This window comes from Anarrhichthys ocellatus, unplaced genomic scaffold (genome assembly GCF_004355925.1).
Source record: "Anarrhichthys ocellatus isolate YVR2014 unplaced genomic scaffold, GSC_Weel_1.0 scaffold53, whole genome shotgun sequence".
NCBI classification, from domain to species: domain Eukaryota; kingdom Metazoa; phylum Chordata; class Actinopteri; order Perciformes; family Anarhichadidae; genus Anarrhichthys; species Anarrhichthys ocellatus.
In genome coordinates, this window is record NW_022280083.1 from 2,332,445 (window position 1) to 2,345,012 (window position 12,568).

At 41.6% G+C, this 12,568-nt stretch overlaps 2 protein-coding genes and 1 long non-coding RNA gene across 5 annotated transcripts in view; 2 read left to right on the forward strand and 1 right to left on the reverse strand.

The window, feature by feature from the left end:
* Positions 1-11,901, reverse strand: part of LOC116396136 (serine/threonine-protein kinase N2-like) — a 20,166-nt gene extending 8,265 nt beyond the window's left edge. For both annotated transcript variants that reach the window (XM_031870557.1, XM_031870558.1), the window contains exons 1-6: positions 11,606-11,901; positions 11,216-11,390; positions 9,060-9,211; positions 7,981-8,182; positions 6,427-6,552; positions 4,775-4,884 (exon numbers count right to left, since the gene is read on the reverse strand). In XM_031870557.1, coding sequence (XP_031726417.1) covers positions 4,775-4,884; positions 6,427-6,552; positions 7,981-8,182; positions 9,060-9,211; positions 11,216-11,384 — 759 coding nt within the window. In that variant the 5' untranslated portion in view covers positions 11,385-11,390; positions 11,606-11,901. The remainder of the gene's footprint in view (positions 1-4,774; positions 4,885-6,426; positions 6,553-7,980; positions 8,183-9,059; positions 9,212-11,215; positions 11,391-11,605) is intronic.
* On the forward strand, positions 420-4,211 carry LOC116396138 (piggyBac transposable element-derived protein 4-like). 2 transcript variants are annotated; one of them, XR_004213580.1, is made up of 4 exons: positions 420-719; positions 1,833-3,604; positions 3,757-3,810; positions 4,104-4,211. XR_004213580.1 is itself a non-coding variant. In XM_031870559.1 (2 exons), the coding sequence occupies exons 1-2, from the start codon at positions 586-588 to the stop codon at positions 3,559-3,561; spliced, it is 1,863 nt and encodes a 620-aa protein (XP_031726419.1). In that variant the 5' UTR covers positions 420-585; the 3' UTR covers positions 3,562-3,694. The 2 variants fall into 2 exon arrangements, 1 of the variants encoding a protein (XP_031726419.1); XM_031870559.1 differs by lacking the exons at positions 3,757-3,810; positions 4,104-4,211 and having other exon boundaries at positions 1,833-3,694.
* On the forward strand, positions 4,770-8,518 carry LOC116396139 (uncharacterized). Its single transcript, XR_004213581.1, has 3 exons — positions 4,770-5,333; positions 5,460-5,541; positions 7,551-8,518. It is a non-coding gene; the product is annotated as an uncharacterized LOC116396139 (long non-coding RNA).
* Positions 11,902-12,568: the final 667 nt, after the last annotated feature.

Here is a 12,568-nt window from a genome sequence, read left to right on the forward strand (position 1 = left end):
TTATAAAATAAAAAATAAATTAAAAAATATATATAATATATATACATGTGTATATATTATATTTTTTATATATATTTATATAAATATAAATATGTATATATAAATATAAATATATAAATATATATATATATAAATATCTCTCCGGTCCAGTAGGTGGCAGTATTCAACGTATATGTAACGGTTGCCCGCCATTAAACTAAAAGAAGAAGAACAACAGTAGCGGGCAGCGTTGCGTCAAGTCTGCCGAATCCAAAGAAGAAGAAGAGTCCTTTATTTTTGGGCAGCAACCGCAATAATGAGAAGTCTACTGTTTGTATAAAAAATAATGTATCGATTATCCTCTGCGCACTCGGACAGTGTTGAACGGCGCGAGCCCATGTTCCAGGTGAAATCGGACAGGAAGTGAAAATGACAGGAAGTGACATCAGAAGGAAAAGGAGCACCAGCCAATCACAACGAGGCGAACGGGACGAAGGCGAAACCGAAAAAAAATACGCGCGCTGTCTTTTCGAGATGGAACACTTTGTTTGAGGACCGGCTGACTCGGGCTTTAATTTACTTTATTTTCCTTCTTTCTCCCAAAAAATGGCGTCGAACAGCACAGCGGAGGCGCCCATTGTGGTGGAGAGTGAAGACGACGGAGAGTCCGGAGCAGAGAGTTTCCTCACAGATGAAGAGATGGCTTATCAGGAGGGAATCGATCCGGCTGAGGATCTGATGTGAGCGGTGCACGTGTGTTTTTGTAACTTGTGTTGTGATCAAGACATCAGACACGCATGAGGGGGGAGTGTTTAATGTCACCACATAACTAAGATATAATGTCCAAAGATTCAAGAGAGAGACGTGGATGTGAGCTGGAGTTTATGTTAGGATGTCCACAAACTGAATGTTTTGGCGGAATGTTTTGTTTTGGTTTCCTGGAAAATAATATTCAGAAAGAAACACTCGCATGTAGATGATTTATCTTATTGTTATTATTATGGTCAAAATACATATACATATATGTAAATGTACAGATATGAAACCATGCTTTATTGTCTTAATATCTGAAAGTAATGACTCAGTATCTAAATATGACTTGTTATCTAAAGATGACTTAATATCTCTAACTAAAAACGTAGTATCTCAAAATAATGACGTGGTATCTCAAAATAATGACTTGTTATCTCATAATAATGACTTGTTATCTCAAAATAATGACTTATCTCAAAATAATGACTTGTTATCTCATAATAATGACTTGTTATCTCAAAATAATGACGTGGTATCTCAAAATAATGACGTGGTATCTCAAAATAATGACTAAATATCTCAAAATAATGACTTGTTATCTCATAATAATGACTTGTTAGCTCAAAATAATGACTTGTTATCTCAAAATAATGACTTGTTATCACATAATAATGACTTGTTATCTCAAAATAATGACTTGTTATCTCAAAATAATGACGTGGTATCTCAAAATAATGACGTGGTATCTCAAAATAATGACKTGKTATCTCAAAATAATGACTTGTTATCTCAGAATAATGACTTGTTATCTCAGAATAATGACTTGTTATCTCAGAATAATGACTTGTTATCTCAGAATACGGATTGAATATCTGAGGTAAAGGGTTGGAGGAGGTGCAGGTTGTTGTTGGTGTCTCCTGTAGCTGCTTACGTCCTGCAGACCTCTCTAAACCGATGCAAGGTTGTTGACAAACCTCAGTCTCTGTGTGGAGTTTGGGGATATCAAGCAGCTATTGTCCTCATGTACTTTCTGGTCTGATGATATGTGATCTGATATTTCAAACCTTCGCTCTTTCTGATGATTTTTATTTGTTTCACAGTGACGACGAGCAAGAGGACGCCGAGGAGCCGAGCAACTCTGCTGCAGGAAACGCTTGCACAGAAGAAGAGCCGCCCAGAGAGCGATCTCCTTCCCCGCCACATATGAAGAGTTCACGGGGCTCCAGGTCCAGGAGTGCACGAGAAGGATCAACACTCCAGACCAGATCCAGATCTCCACCTCAGGCACCCTCGACCGCGGCCTGGAAAACCGATACAGATCTGGATTCGTGTCCGGTGCCGAGAAGATTCATCCCAGCGAGACCGCCGGGACATCAGCTGAACTCCAACACCACGTACACACCGCTGGACCTCTTCAAACTGTTTTTCAGCAACGACGCGGTTCAAACTCTTTGTCAAAACACGAACAAACAAGCGGCCAAAAACATCGAAAAGGGCAAAAAATATTCATGGACCGACCTCGACACCCAGGAGTTCTTCAAGTACGTGGGGCTGACTTTCTTCTTCGCGCTGGTGAAGCTGGATAACATCCAGGACTACTGGAAGAAGAGAAGCATCTTCAGCGTGCCGTTCCCGGCCAACGTGATGCCGCGGGACCGGTACCGGGTGATCTCGTGGAACATCCACATGAGCGACCCCGAGAGGGACGCGGAGAACGACAGAAGGAAGGGGTCGCCGGATCACGACCGCCTGTTCCGACTGAAGCCCCTTCTGGACTCGATCAAAGACGCCTGCAAGTCTTTTTACCACCCGAGGCAGAACCTGTCGGTAGACGAGAGGATGGTGCCGACGAACGCACGCGCCGCGATGCTGCAGCACATGAAGGGGAAGCCGACGAAGTGGGGCTTCAAACTCTTCGCTTTGGCCGACGGCAGCAACGGCTACACCTGGGATTTTACCGTGTACACGGGGAAGTCGCAGTTCCCCTCGGGCGTTGGACTTGCGTACGACTCCGTCATGTCCCTGGTGAAGACGGCGTACCTGGGCAGTGGCTTTCATTTGTACGTGGACCATTTCTACACCAGCCCGAAGCTCTTCAAGGATCTGTTCAGCCTGAATATCGGAGCGTGCGGCACGTATAAGGATAACAGAAGAGGGTGCCCACGCACGAACTCCAACGCTCTGAGGAAGAAGGATCCCAGAGGCTCCATCAGGTGGATCCGCGACGGCCCGCTGGTTTTTGTGAAGTGGATGGACACTCGCGAGGTCTCCGTCTGCTCCACGATCCACCCGGCGTACTCCGGCAGCACCGTGCAGAGGAGGGTCAAGTCTCCTAACGGCGAGTGGACCGCCAAATACATCGCGTGCCCGACGCCGGCCGTGGATTACAACAAGCACATGGGCGGCGTGGACCTGTCGGACCAGCTGATCCAGCACTACGTGCACCACAAGACCATGCGCTGGTACCGCACGCTGTTCTTCCACTTCCTGGACATCGCGGCCACCAACAGCTTCCTCCTCCACAAGGAGCTGTGCCGGGAGAAGCAGGAGCAGCCGATGACCCACCGGGCCTTCCTGCAGGAGCTGACGGCCCAGCTGTGCGGCGTCACCGTGGCGGTGCCTCCGGCGCAGGCGCACAGCGGACACCTGCCCGTGCCGATATCCGATCAACCCGACGCGAGCAAGAGGGCGTCGTACGGACGCAGGACGTGTCTGCACTGCAGGCAGACCAGGCAAGTGAGGCTGTCGACGCCCTGGAAGTGCATGGAGTGTGATGTGGCTCTGTGTGTCATAGCAGACAGGAACTGCTTCAAGGAGTGGCACAGCTGACCATGAACACAACAACAAACAAGACTAGGGACGTTAAAGACATGTAAATACAATACTATTTTTTTACTTTTTAAAAACTCCGATCACAAAGTGTGTACGTCTGATTTGAATAAATATCTGTAAGAAGATTCAATTTCCAGTTTTCTTTTGCTTTTTGTATTTATGGTCATATAACTATTTATTTAATTTATTTAGTGGTGTGATGGACCGGTGTCGATCCATGACTCTGATCCGTGATACTATGCAGAGGTACTGAACTACCCTCTAAATGTAACTCTTGTGGCGTGTCAGTGTGTTCTCTGTCCTGCATGGTGTCCTCTGTATAAAGTCCTGTGGCTGCTGGTTTTATATATATAAATGTGTATATATATATATATATATATACAGTATGTGTGTCAGCACATGCAGCGTTGTTCTGCAGCCTGCAAGCTGCCGATGTTGTTTTATTTCTGCACCAATGTCACAAAGTAGACGGTGCATTCATCATACAAGGAGAACATCTGTGTCCCAGTGACCCTCTGGTGTCTGTAACTCTACTTCAGGTTGAAACAGGACGGTCTGGAGGGAAGTTCATGCAGAAGGACGACTGATCGGGCGTTGGTGGTGTGGATCAGAATTAACATGAAGAATGATACTGAAGCTGGTCGACGGTAAAGGAGGTTTACATGATGGGAAATCTGGTGGTGCGATCATTTGAGTTTCTCCGACACTTTCAAACTGGTCATGATTAAAAATAGGTGTTTTTTTTATCCCATAAATGTTTTCATGTCACGTTTTTCGGGGTTTAATTAATGTCCTCATCGAATGTAACTAAGTGCATTAACTAAAGTATCCTACTCTAAGGTAGTTGTACTTTACTTTTCTACTTTTGTACTTTTTTACTCCATTTACATCTCGGGGGGGGGGGGATATTGTACAATTATTTGACAGCTTTAGTTTTTTTTAACTAAGATTTTTGCACACAAAACAAAAAGCTTTTAAAATGTAATGTTCTGTTATAATTTAAATCACCACACAGTTTATACAGCACTTGAAATGATTCGTCGATTAATTAATTATTTTAATTAACAAAAATGAGTTTTCTGTGCAACAATTACAGAAATGTGATGATTTGCTGTTTTTTTTCATTTAATAATCTAAATCTATTTTAAACCATTTTGAGTTGAGTTTATTTTTTATTTTTTTCTGACTGCATGTCAGTGACTGGACTCACGCGCTCCAGCTGGATGCAGAACGTCTGATCCCAGGTCAGCCTGCTGACGGCGGACCAGCGCGTCCGGCCGACCGCTCTGCTGTCGAGCCGAAGCACCGCGCTGACCTCCGCTGATGCACAGAAAGAAATAACCAAAAAATCACAACAAGCTCGATCCGGCCCTTTCGACCTCTCTGCTCTGTTTACAGAAAGTGTTTCTAGTTAAAAGTCTGATTATAACTATCAACTAAACAAGTTAAAATGTATAATACACTTGTTACGTTACTGTAATATGTGCACCTTTAGTTTTGGTTTTTGCACACGTCACAGTTACACTCAGGAAGTTAATTTCAACTGAAATATAAAGATATAAAACTAATTATCTTTTCTGGACTAGAAAATAATATGAGTGCAATAAAATATGTGTGTGTTCAAAGAAGCAAAGTGATGTGACAATGTGGACAGTTCATTTGAATTAACTTAAAGATGCATTCATTGTTGTTTTTTGGCCACTTTGGAGCAGAAAAACTTCACAACAAGCGGACGGACTCAGGAGTCTGACACGTAATCATCCAACAAGGTAACCTGTGCAATTGTTTTGTGTGTCTTTGAAGACATGAGTCTCTTTGTAGTTGCTTTGTTGTGATTTCTAGTCTCTTTGTAGTCATTTTGAGTCTTTTTGTGTCTGCTTTTCTCCTTTTCATAGTCATTGTAAGTCCCACCAACACAACTTCCACATCCAGCAGACACGGGGCAACATTATCATCCCATCGATCCACCTGATGAATGTAAGTCAAATATTCACGTTACTTTTAGATCTGGTTTGGTCTCCACCAACTCTTCAGCTGCTAAAGGCAGGTGACCAACGTGAACGTAGCGTTTCAAAATAAAACCTTTCATTCGTCAGTATGAATAAAGGCTCCTACTTCTAAAGCTGCTCACTTAAACTAAGTTATAAATGTTTATCATTTGTCTTTTCTGTGAGACTTTGACATGAGAAAGTAAATGTCATGCCATTCAGAAAAAGGGATTTTTGAGATGACTTCCAATGTCATTGGCAGAAGTTATAATGTAATAAAATGCTGATATTAGATTAACATTTATACGAGGATTTCATACTTAACACGCATGTTTCAGTATAAGAAAAAAAAGCTTTTAGTGAGCAAAACAACGTCATACAACTGAGCAAGGTCCATCCATAGATGAAGACCATAAGAAAGGATTGAAAGCTCTGGAAGCAGCTGGTATTTAATGACTTTGAGTTAACATAACTTCTGTTCACAAGGTCAAAAACATTCACTCTCACCTGAACATGCTTTTAAGTAACTCATAATCACATATAAATGTGTATCCTGTTGATCCATTTTTGTTCTAAAAAATACAATATAATATATCACTAACTAAAAGAAAACAATTAAGTGAATAATTCTTAATTTATCATTAGAAAATAAATTCACATTTTCGCATGTTGAAACAACTTTTCTATTTTATCTATAATTCATCCAAAATGACTCAGACAGCCCTGAAGTTAAAGCACTACCTTATTCTTACTCTTTACTGTATTATTATTGTTAGTTTTCATAACTGCAAGAATTCTATTGATCAGTAACATTTCATCCTTCAGTAGGAAACACAGCTGAGAAACTGAACTAAAATACAACTTGTCCACTTACCAGAGAGTCCGTCCGTCCTGTGAGCTCCTGAACTGTCCTCAGTGGGACTCGGGTGGTTTTCCTGCTCCGGGTTTGTCCGAGGTTTCAGTAAATCTTCACATCCAAGAAGTCGGACTTCAAGTTTGCCTGAAACAATAATAAAGAAAATGTTGACTTTAAAAAACAGAATATTTGATTCTCAGTTTACAACGAGAGCATCTGCTAAATTAAATGTGTTAAAGGTCAAACTGTAATACCTCTTCTATTAGGAGACAACAAAGGTCTTGAATTTACTACTAAATACTAAAATTGTGTTTGTCTTGTGTGTGTTTCTATATTAATACAGTTATGTATCTTTTATATTTTCTGAAAGTCTAAATGTAAAAATAAGAATGTGTTGCTATCAAGTGTAAAAGTAAGTACACACAAGTTTTATGTGATTTTTAGCTCTGATCTTACTAAATAATAACCATCCATGCATGTTTCTCGTGCTGCTCTACTGGTAATCATTACTGAACGGGACTACAGGACACAGGCCCAGGGGCCCAAACTCTGAGGCCCCCCAGGCCTTGTCCTCCAAAACAATCATACCAACCTGTAACTCAAAATGACCACAAACATAAAACAACTACAAACAGACACCAACAACAACCACAAAATGGCTACAAAGAGACAGGAAAGGACAACAAAGAAACACAAATAAACTCCAAGGAGACTCAGAATGACTTCAGAGTCACAAAACAGCTACAAAGTGACACAAAACAACCGCAAAGAGACACAAAATGTCTACAAAGAGAAACTAAATGGCTATAAAGAGATATGAAAAGATCACAAAGCAACTACAAAGAGACACAATGATGCGTTACTTACAACACAAACAGGCTGAACTGTATGAAGTCTGTGAGTCTTTCTCCTATATAAGAGAGGTGGTGGGGCCCTTTGCATGTCTGGGCCCAGAGGACCACTGTCTCATAATCCACCCAAGCTCGTAATGAATCTCAGTTAAGGCAGTTGACCAAAGGGAACGCAGCGGTTTTCAAAATAAGACCCTTCATTTGTCAGCCATGGATAAATCTCTCGACCCAAAGCCTCTAATCAGTTCTGTCTGGAGCTCTCTCATCCTAATTTTCTCCTTCTCACTGCAGCTCTAACCGCTGTGGAGGCGAGTGTTCTGAGACTCGTTCTCATTATTTGCTGCCAACATGAGCAACTCCATGGATTTGTCTCCTTGTTACATCATCAAAGGCGAAACTGGCTTACAACTGAACCGGCCCACAACCAGCAGATTACATCTGATTACACTCAACCAGAGGTCAGCGTCTGGTAAACCATGAATCTACAGAGAACGGCTGCGGATTTGAATGAGAAAATACCTCCGAAAGTGGTGCTCTGCAGGATCCATAACGTACAAAGACAAAATGCATGACTTTATTCAAAGTAAAGTGGTAGTTTTATGTGACCCTCTTACTCATGCAAACTTTTAAAATGCCTGATGATTAATCATCTATATACACGCATGAAAACATTTTGAATTTGATCATTTTTGGTCAGTAAACAGCATAATTTGCAACGTACCCGTCAAGGAGGCGGGTCGGATAGAGAAGATGGACGGCGAGGTGGACAGGGGACATCCAGGTCCGGAGTCTCGTGGAGACGGGGGTCCCTCTGAGGGGTCCACCTCCTCTTCTGGCTCCTGGTTCTTTTCCTTCGTGCATTTCTCCAGAGACAGCCGCAGAAGATCCAGCTTCTGGGAGGACTCCTGCACCCGGGCCTGAGCCTGAAGGGAAGATAAAACACTGCGTTGTTGTGAACATAGTGCTGATTGGTATGTTAGGATACAGGAACCGATGCTCCACTTCCAACGTAAACATGTTTTCCAGACTTAAGACTTTAACTCTGATTGATTTTGGCTTTTTTAATGTGCTTTTATTAAACATAACATTTTAGCTAATCAGTGTCCTTGTGACTGGAAACTGAAAACAAACCAAAACTCTGAACTCTTTATTTTCTTTGCATATTTTACGTTTTCAATTATCTATATTACTGATTACAAATCAAATAAACTCTTGAAACCCTGCTTACATTGTCTGATCTATAAAACAGTGAACGTCTGTTAATAATAATTGAAATCAGTCTAAATTAAATCAGATGATTAAAACATGACGCAGACTTGATTACACAACCCAAATAAGTTGATTTAAAGTTCTGCAAACTGATTCTTATGAATGGAAACCAATAGAAGACTCGCCAGGACAGGATGCTCTGGAAAAAGGTCAGCCGTTGTACGTACACGCTTTGTAAGAGGAAAGAACTTGTGAAAGACACCAGTGTGGTCCTCAGAGGTTCTTAATGTATTATCATGTCATGTTTTAATGATCTAAAGGCTGTTTCAGATGCTTCTCCATCATGACAATGAGCAAGTTATGAGGAAAACCTTTTACAGGAACATGAACAAGGTTTAAAATACTGATTCTGACCTCCAAAACTGATTATCAGAGGAACCATAATCTTCTCAGTCGACATCTTTCTCTGTAGCTAAAGGTTGTGAGTATAGAAAGTCTTACAAAATAACACTACTTAGCATATATTTTGCACACCAGCCTGTATCTGTCCCTGGACTCGAGCTATAAGATAAGACAGATTGAGCCTCAGACCTCAGCCAGTGCCTTCTGGTCCAGCGATGAGATTCCCTGCAGCTGCTTCACCACATCTTTGGCCAGCGACAACACATCCGACTCCCTCTGCATGTAGCGCTGCAGCTCTGCCAGACGAACATCCACAGCACTGACGGCGACCGGAGAGATCGCTGAGAGGAAGAGGAGAGTATTTTTAGTGTGAAGGGACGAGCGATGCGTCCTCTTTTCATTCCTGCATTCAATATTTATAACGCTGAAGTGAGCCCTCTCTTTTCCTCTAAAATGTCACTGTGCTGCAGGCAAAGGTCTTCACGTGACTGTGTTTTATGTTTCTGGCATTTAGCCACTTATCTGAAATGTATGGAAGCTCTAAAAGGCATAAAGGATAAATGATGACTGGGGAGGAAATCCCTTCACCTGTTGCTAAGTTAATATAAGGATAAAATAAAGTATATTTCTCTTGCTGCTTTGGTGATATCGACTTCTGAATGTCTAGTTTTAAACATTTTATCAATTTTCATCATTACTTTTACTTTTAAATGGTAGAAATCTGCAACAATTATCCTTTTCTGAACTGACCTGGTTTCTTTATATTCAAATGAATCAATTAAGAATGAATTCTGTACCTAATTTCTCAACATTTTTTAATTAATTCCTGCTTATGCTTATATGGCGTGAAACATTTTACTAGTGCTGCTAAAAACAGCAGTAATTTAATGTCTATTTTAATTAGAAATGTGTCGCTTATCCTCCATAAAGAAGATGAGAATTGTGGATCTTCACCATTAATTGTTTACATTTCTTTTGCATCATATTTATTATGTGTATTTTGTTAATTTGCACTCTTCTGTGCTGCAAATGCTGCACAACTTCCCCTGGGGATGAATACAGTTTGATCTCATCTCTAAATTTATATTTTTGTTACATTTGCTTTAACATTTTTCACATTTAACTGACTCTGTGAATCAAACCGCCTGCTGTAGTAGACTTCAATTCCCCCGCAGATCACAACATCATAAAGAATCAATGAGAGGGAACGAGGTCAGAGGTCAGGGGTCAGGAAACGTGAGCCGAGGAAACAAAGTACAGACTTTACTCGTCACCTATTTCATGTCCTCTTTTACTTTTCCAGTGTTAGTTCAGAATTACATGTCACGTTTACTCTCATTGATGCTGCCAGAGTGGTTTCACTTTCCGGATTATACAAACAACACCCACAGAGATGGCAGTTGGCAGGAAGCACGAAACAACCGGTGTGGGTCTTTGATACCAGAACATTCTGCTCAGCGTCTCTGAACTCGACCTTTGTTTCAGTGGAAATTCTTCTAAAACGAGACTGTTTTTTTGCGGGACACAAAAAACACAACTGAAACTAAAATAATAAATGTTTTGCAGCTTGTTGCAACATCACAACCGAAAGCATCGTCGAAGAAAAGAAAGCTAACAACATACGTGGATTAAATCAGCAGGAAAAGTAAGATGAAGATTATCGATGTTGCAGTGTTGCAGCTACAATTTCACAAAGTATTCACACCAATAACCTCTTTTAACTCTACCAAGCACTCCTCACCTCTTTTCACCTTCTGACCACCAAAAACAAAAGTCTTTGTTAGTTTTTAACCCCTTGAAACCGAAGGAAGACATTCATTTTTGACACTAATTTATAATTTTTGAAAAGAAATAAAATAGTACAACATCTATTAACTGCAGGGAATGATAGAATTGGTTGTCAATACTTCAATTTCCAATCTGAACCCTGATCATATTTAGTTCAATGATAGATTTGAGCTTTGGAGGTTAAAATATCTGGTTTTCAGCCATACAATTGCATTACAGTTGTATCATCACAATACTTTGTTGTCCATTTAGTTTTTTCTTATTATTTCTTAATCTCTGGTTTCCTCCTCTACATTTAGAAAGTCCGACTGTAAACAAAAAGCAATGAATTGTGTCACAGTCGTGTTGATCGTGTCACTACTGCTGACAGACAGCCGATAGATGCATAGATCGATCAATAGATGATTGAATGCCACTGAAGAGCTAATTTACATCCAAGAAGTTGGAGGAAATATCCCTAATTTTACATAAAGACTCTAGAACAAGATGTGTGATTAAAATATCCAGTGCATCATTGTGTGACCCTGTAAAGGGGGTCATGTCTCGTGAACTCTGACCTCCATGAGGGGACCTGTCAGGGTTTTCGTCTCCATCCTCGCCAAAGCTTCCACCAACACCGCTGCTGCTGCTGCTGCTGCCAGCCTGGGTGACTTTGATAATCTGCAGTCGGATCAGCTCGATCTTGGAGCGGCTATCCTGCAGCATCTGCTGAGCTGTGGACAACATCTGATCCTGGATAACGACATCACATCAAGAGAGAGAGACAACAAACCTCCACTTCATCACCACACTTTGACAAGTCAGCCGGGACAGGAAGAGGGGGGGGGAGATAATTTATCATAACAAGTGGAACAACATGAAGGGAGTCATTCCCATACCGTACAGAGAAAAAACAAGTGAGCAAAGGAGAGATGCATCGAATTGGGATGACTTTGCACTTTACTAACCTCGGGGTGACGCTCTCGCTCCTTTGCTGAATAGAGGACTACTTTCTCATCCTCCCTGGAGGTGGAGGAGGAGGGAGGACTTCTCTGGGTTGCACCTCTCCACCTTCACTATATCCTTGAAACACAAGAGATGTTATGGTGTGTTCACACACACACTCTGATTGTCTCTCTCTCTCTTTCTCTGATGATGCAGCTCCTACATCTTGAGACCTGGACCACACAGGCTGTCCTCCTGTTTGTTTTTATGCCTCCGTGCAGCCTCCTCTGCAGCATCCCCATCCCACTGCATCCTCGTCTTCCTCTGTAACCAAATCCCCCCCTCCCTCCCTCTCTCTCTCTCTCTCTCTCTCTCTCTCTCTCTCTCTCTCTCTCTCGTCCTCTCTCTGTCTCTTTTAGAGGGGGTTTCTTTCTGCAGGAGAGGGGGAGTTCCTTCTCTCTGACAGTGCTGGTCTGCCTGCTCTGGGCTCTGCATTGGCCGCTGCATGACCACATGTTTCCTGAGCCGTCGCCGACCAAAAAAGAGAAACACAGAGCTGCTGCTGCTCTCTTCGGGACGAGGAAGAAAGCAGCCTGCATGCAGTGTTTAGGGGGAGATTTGTTTAAACCTGCTGTGTCTAAGAAGGGGGGTGTGAGAGACATTAATAATCACATGATCCTGGATATTTAGACCACCATCGTGGATGTTTACAAGCCCTGCATGTGCACTATACTGTCTGTTGGTTGCATGTTGTCTTCTCAGCTGTGTTGCCGTTACAAATGATGATGGAGATTATTCGGGATCAAATTGACTGATTGATTGATTGATTGATTGATTGATTGATTTAAAAGGAAAGTTACCATGTAGACATGAAAGGACACCAGTGGAAGTGGAAGAAGTACTCATATCTTGTATTCTATACCATACTCTAAAAATACTCCAGTAAAAGTTCTGCATTCAAAATCTTACTTAAGCAAAAGTAGAAA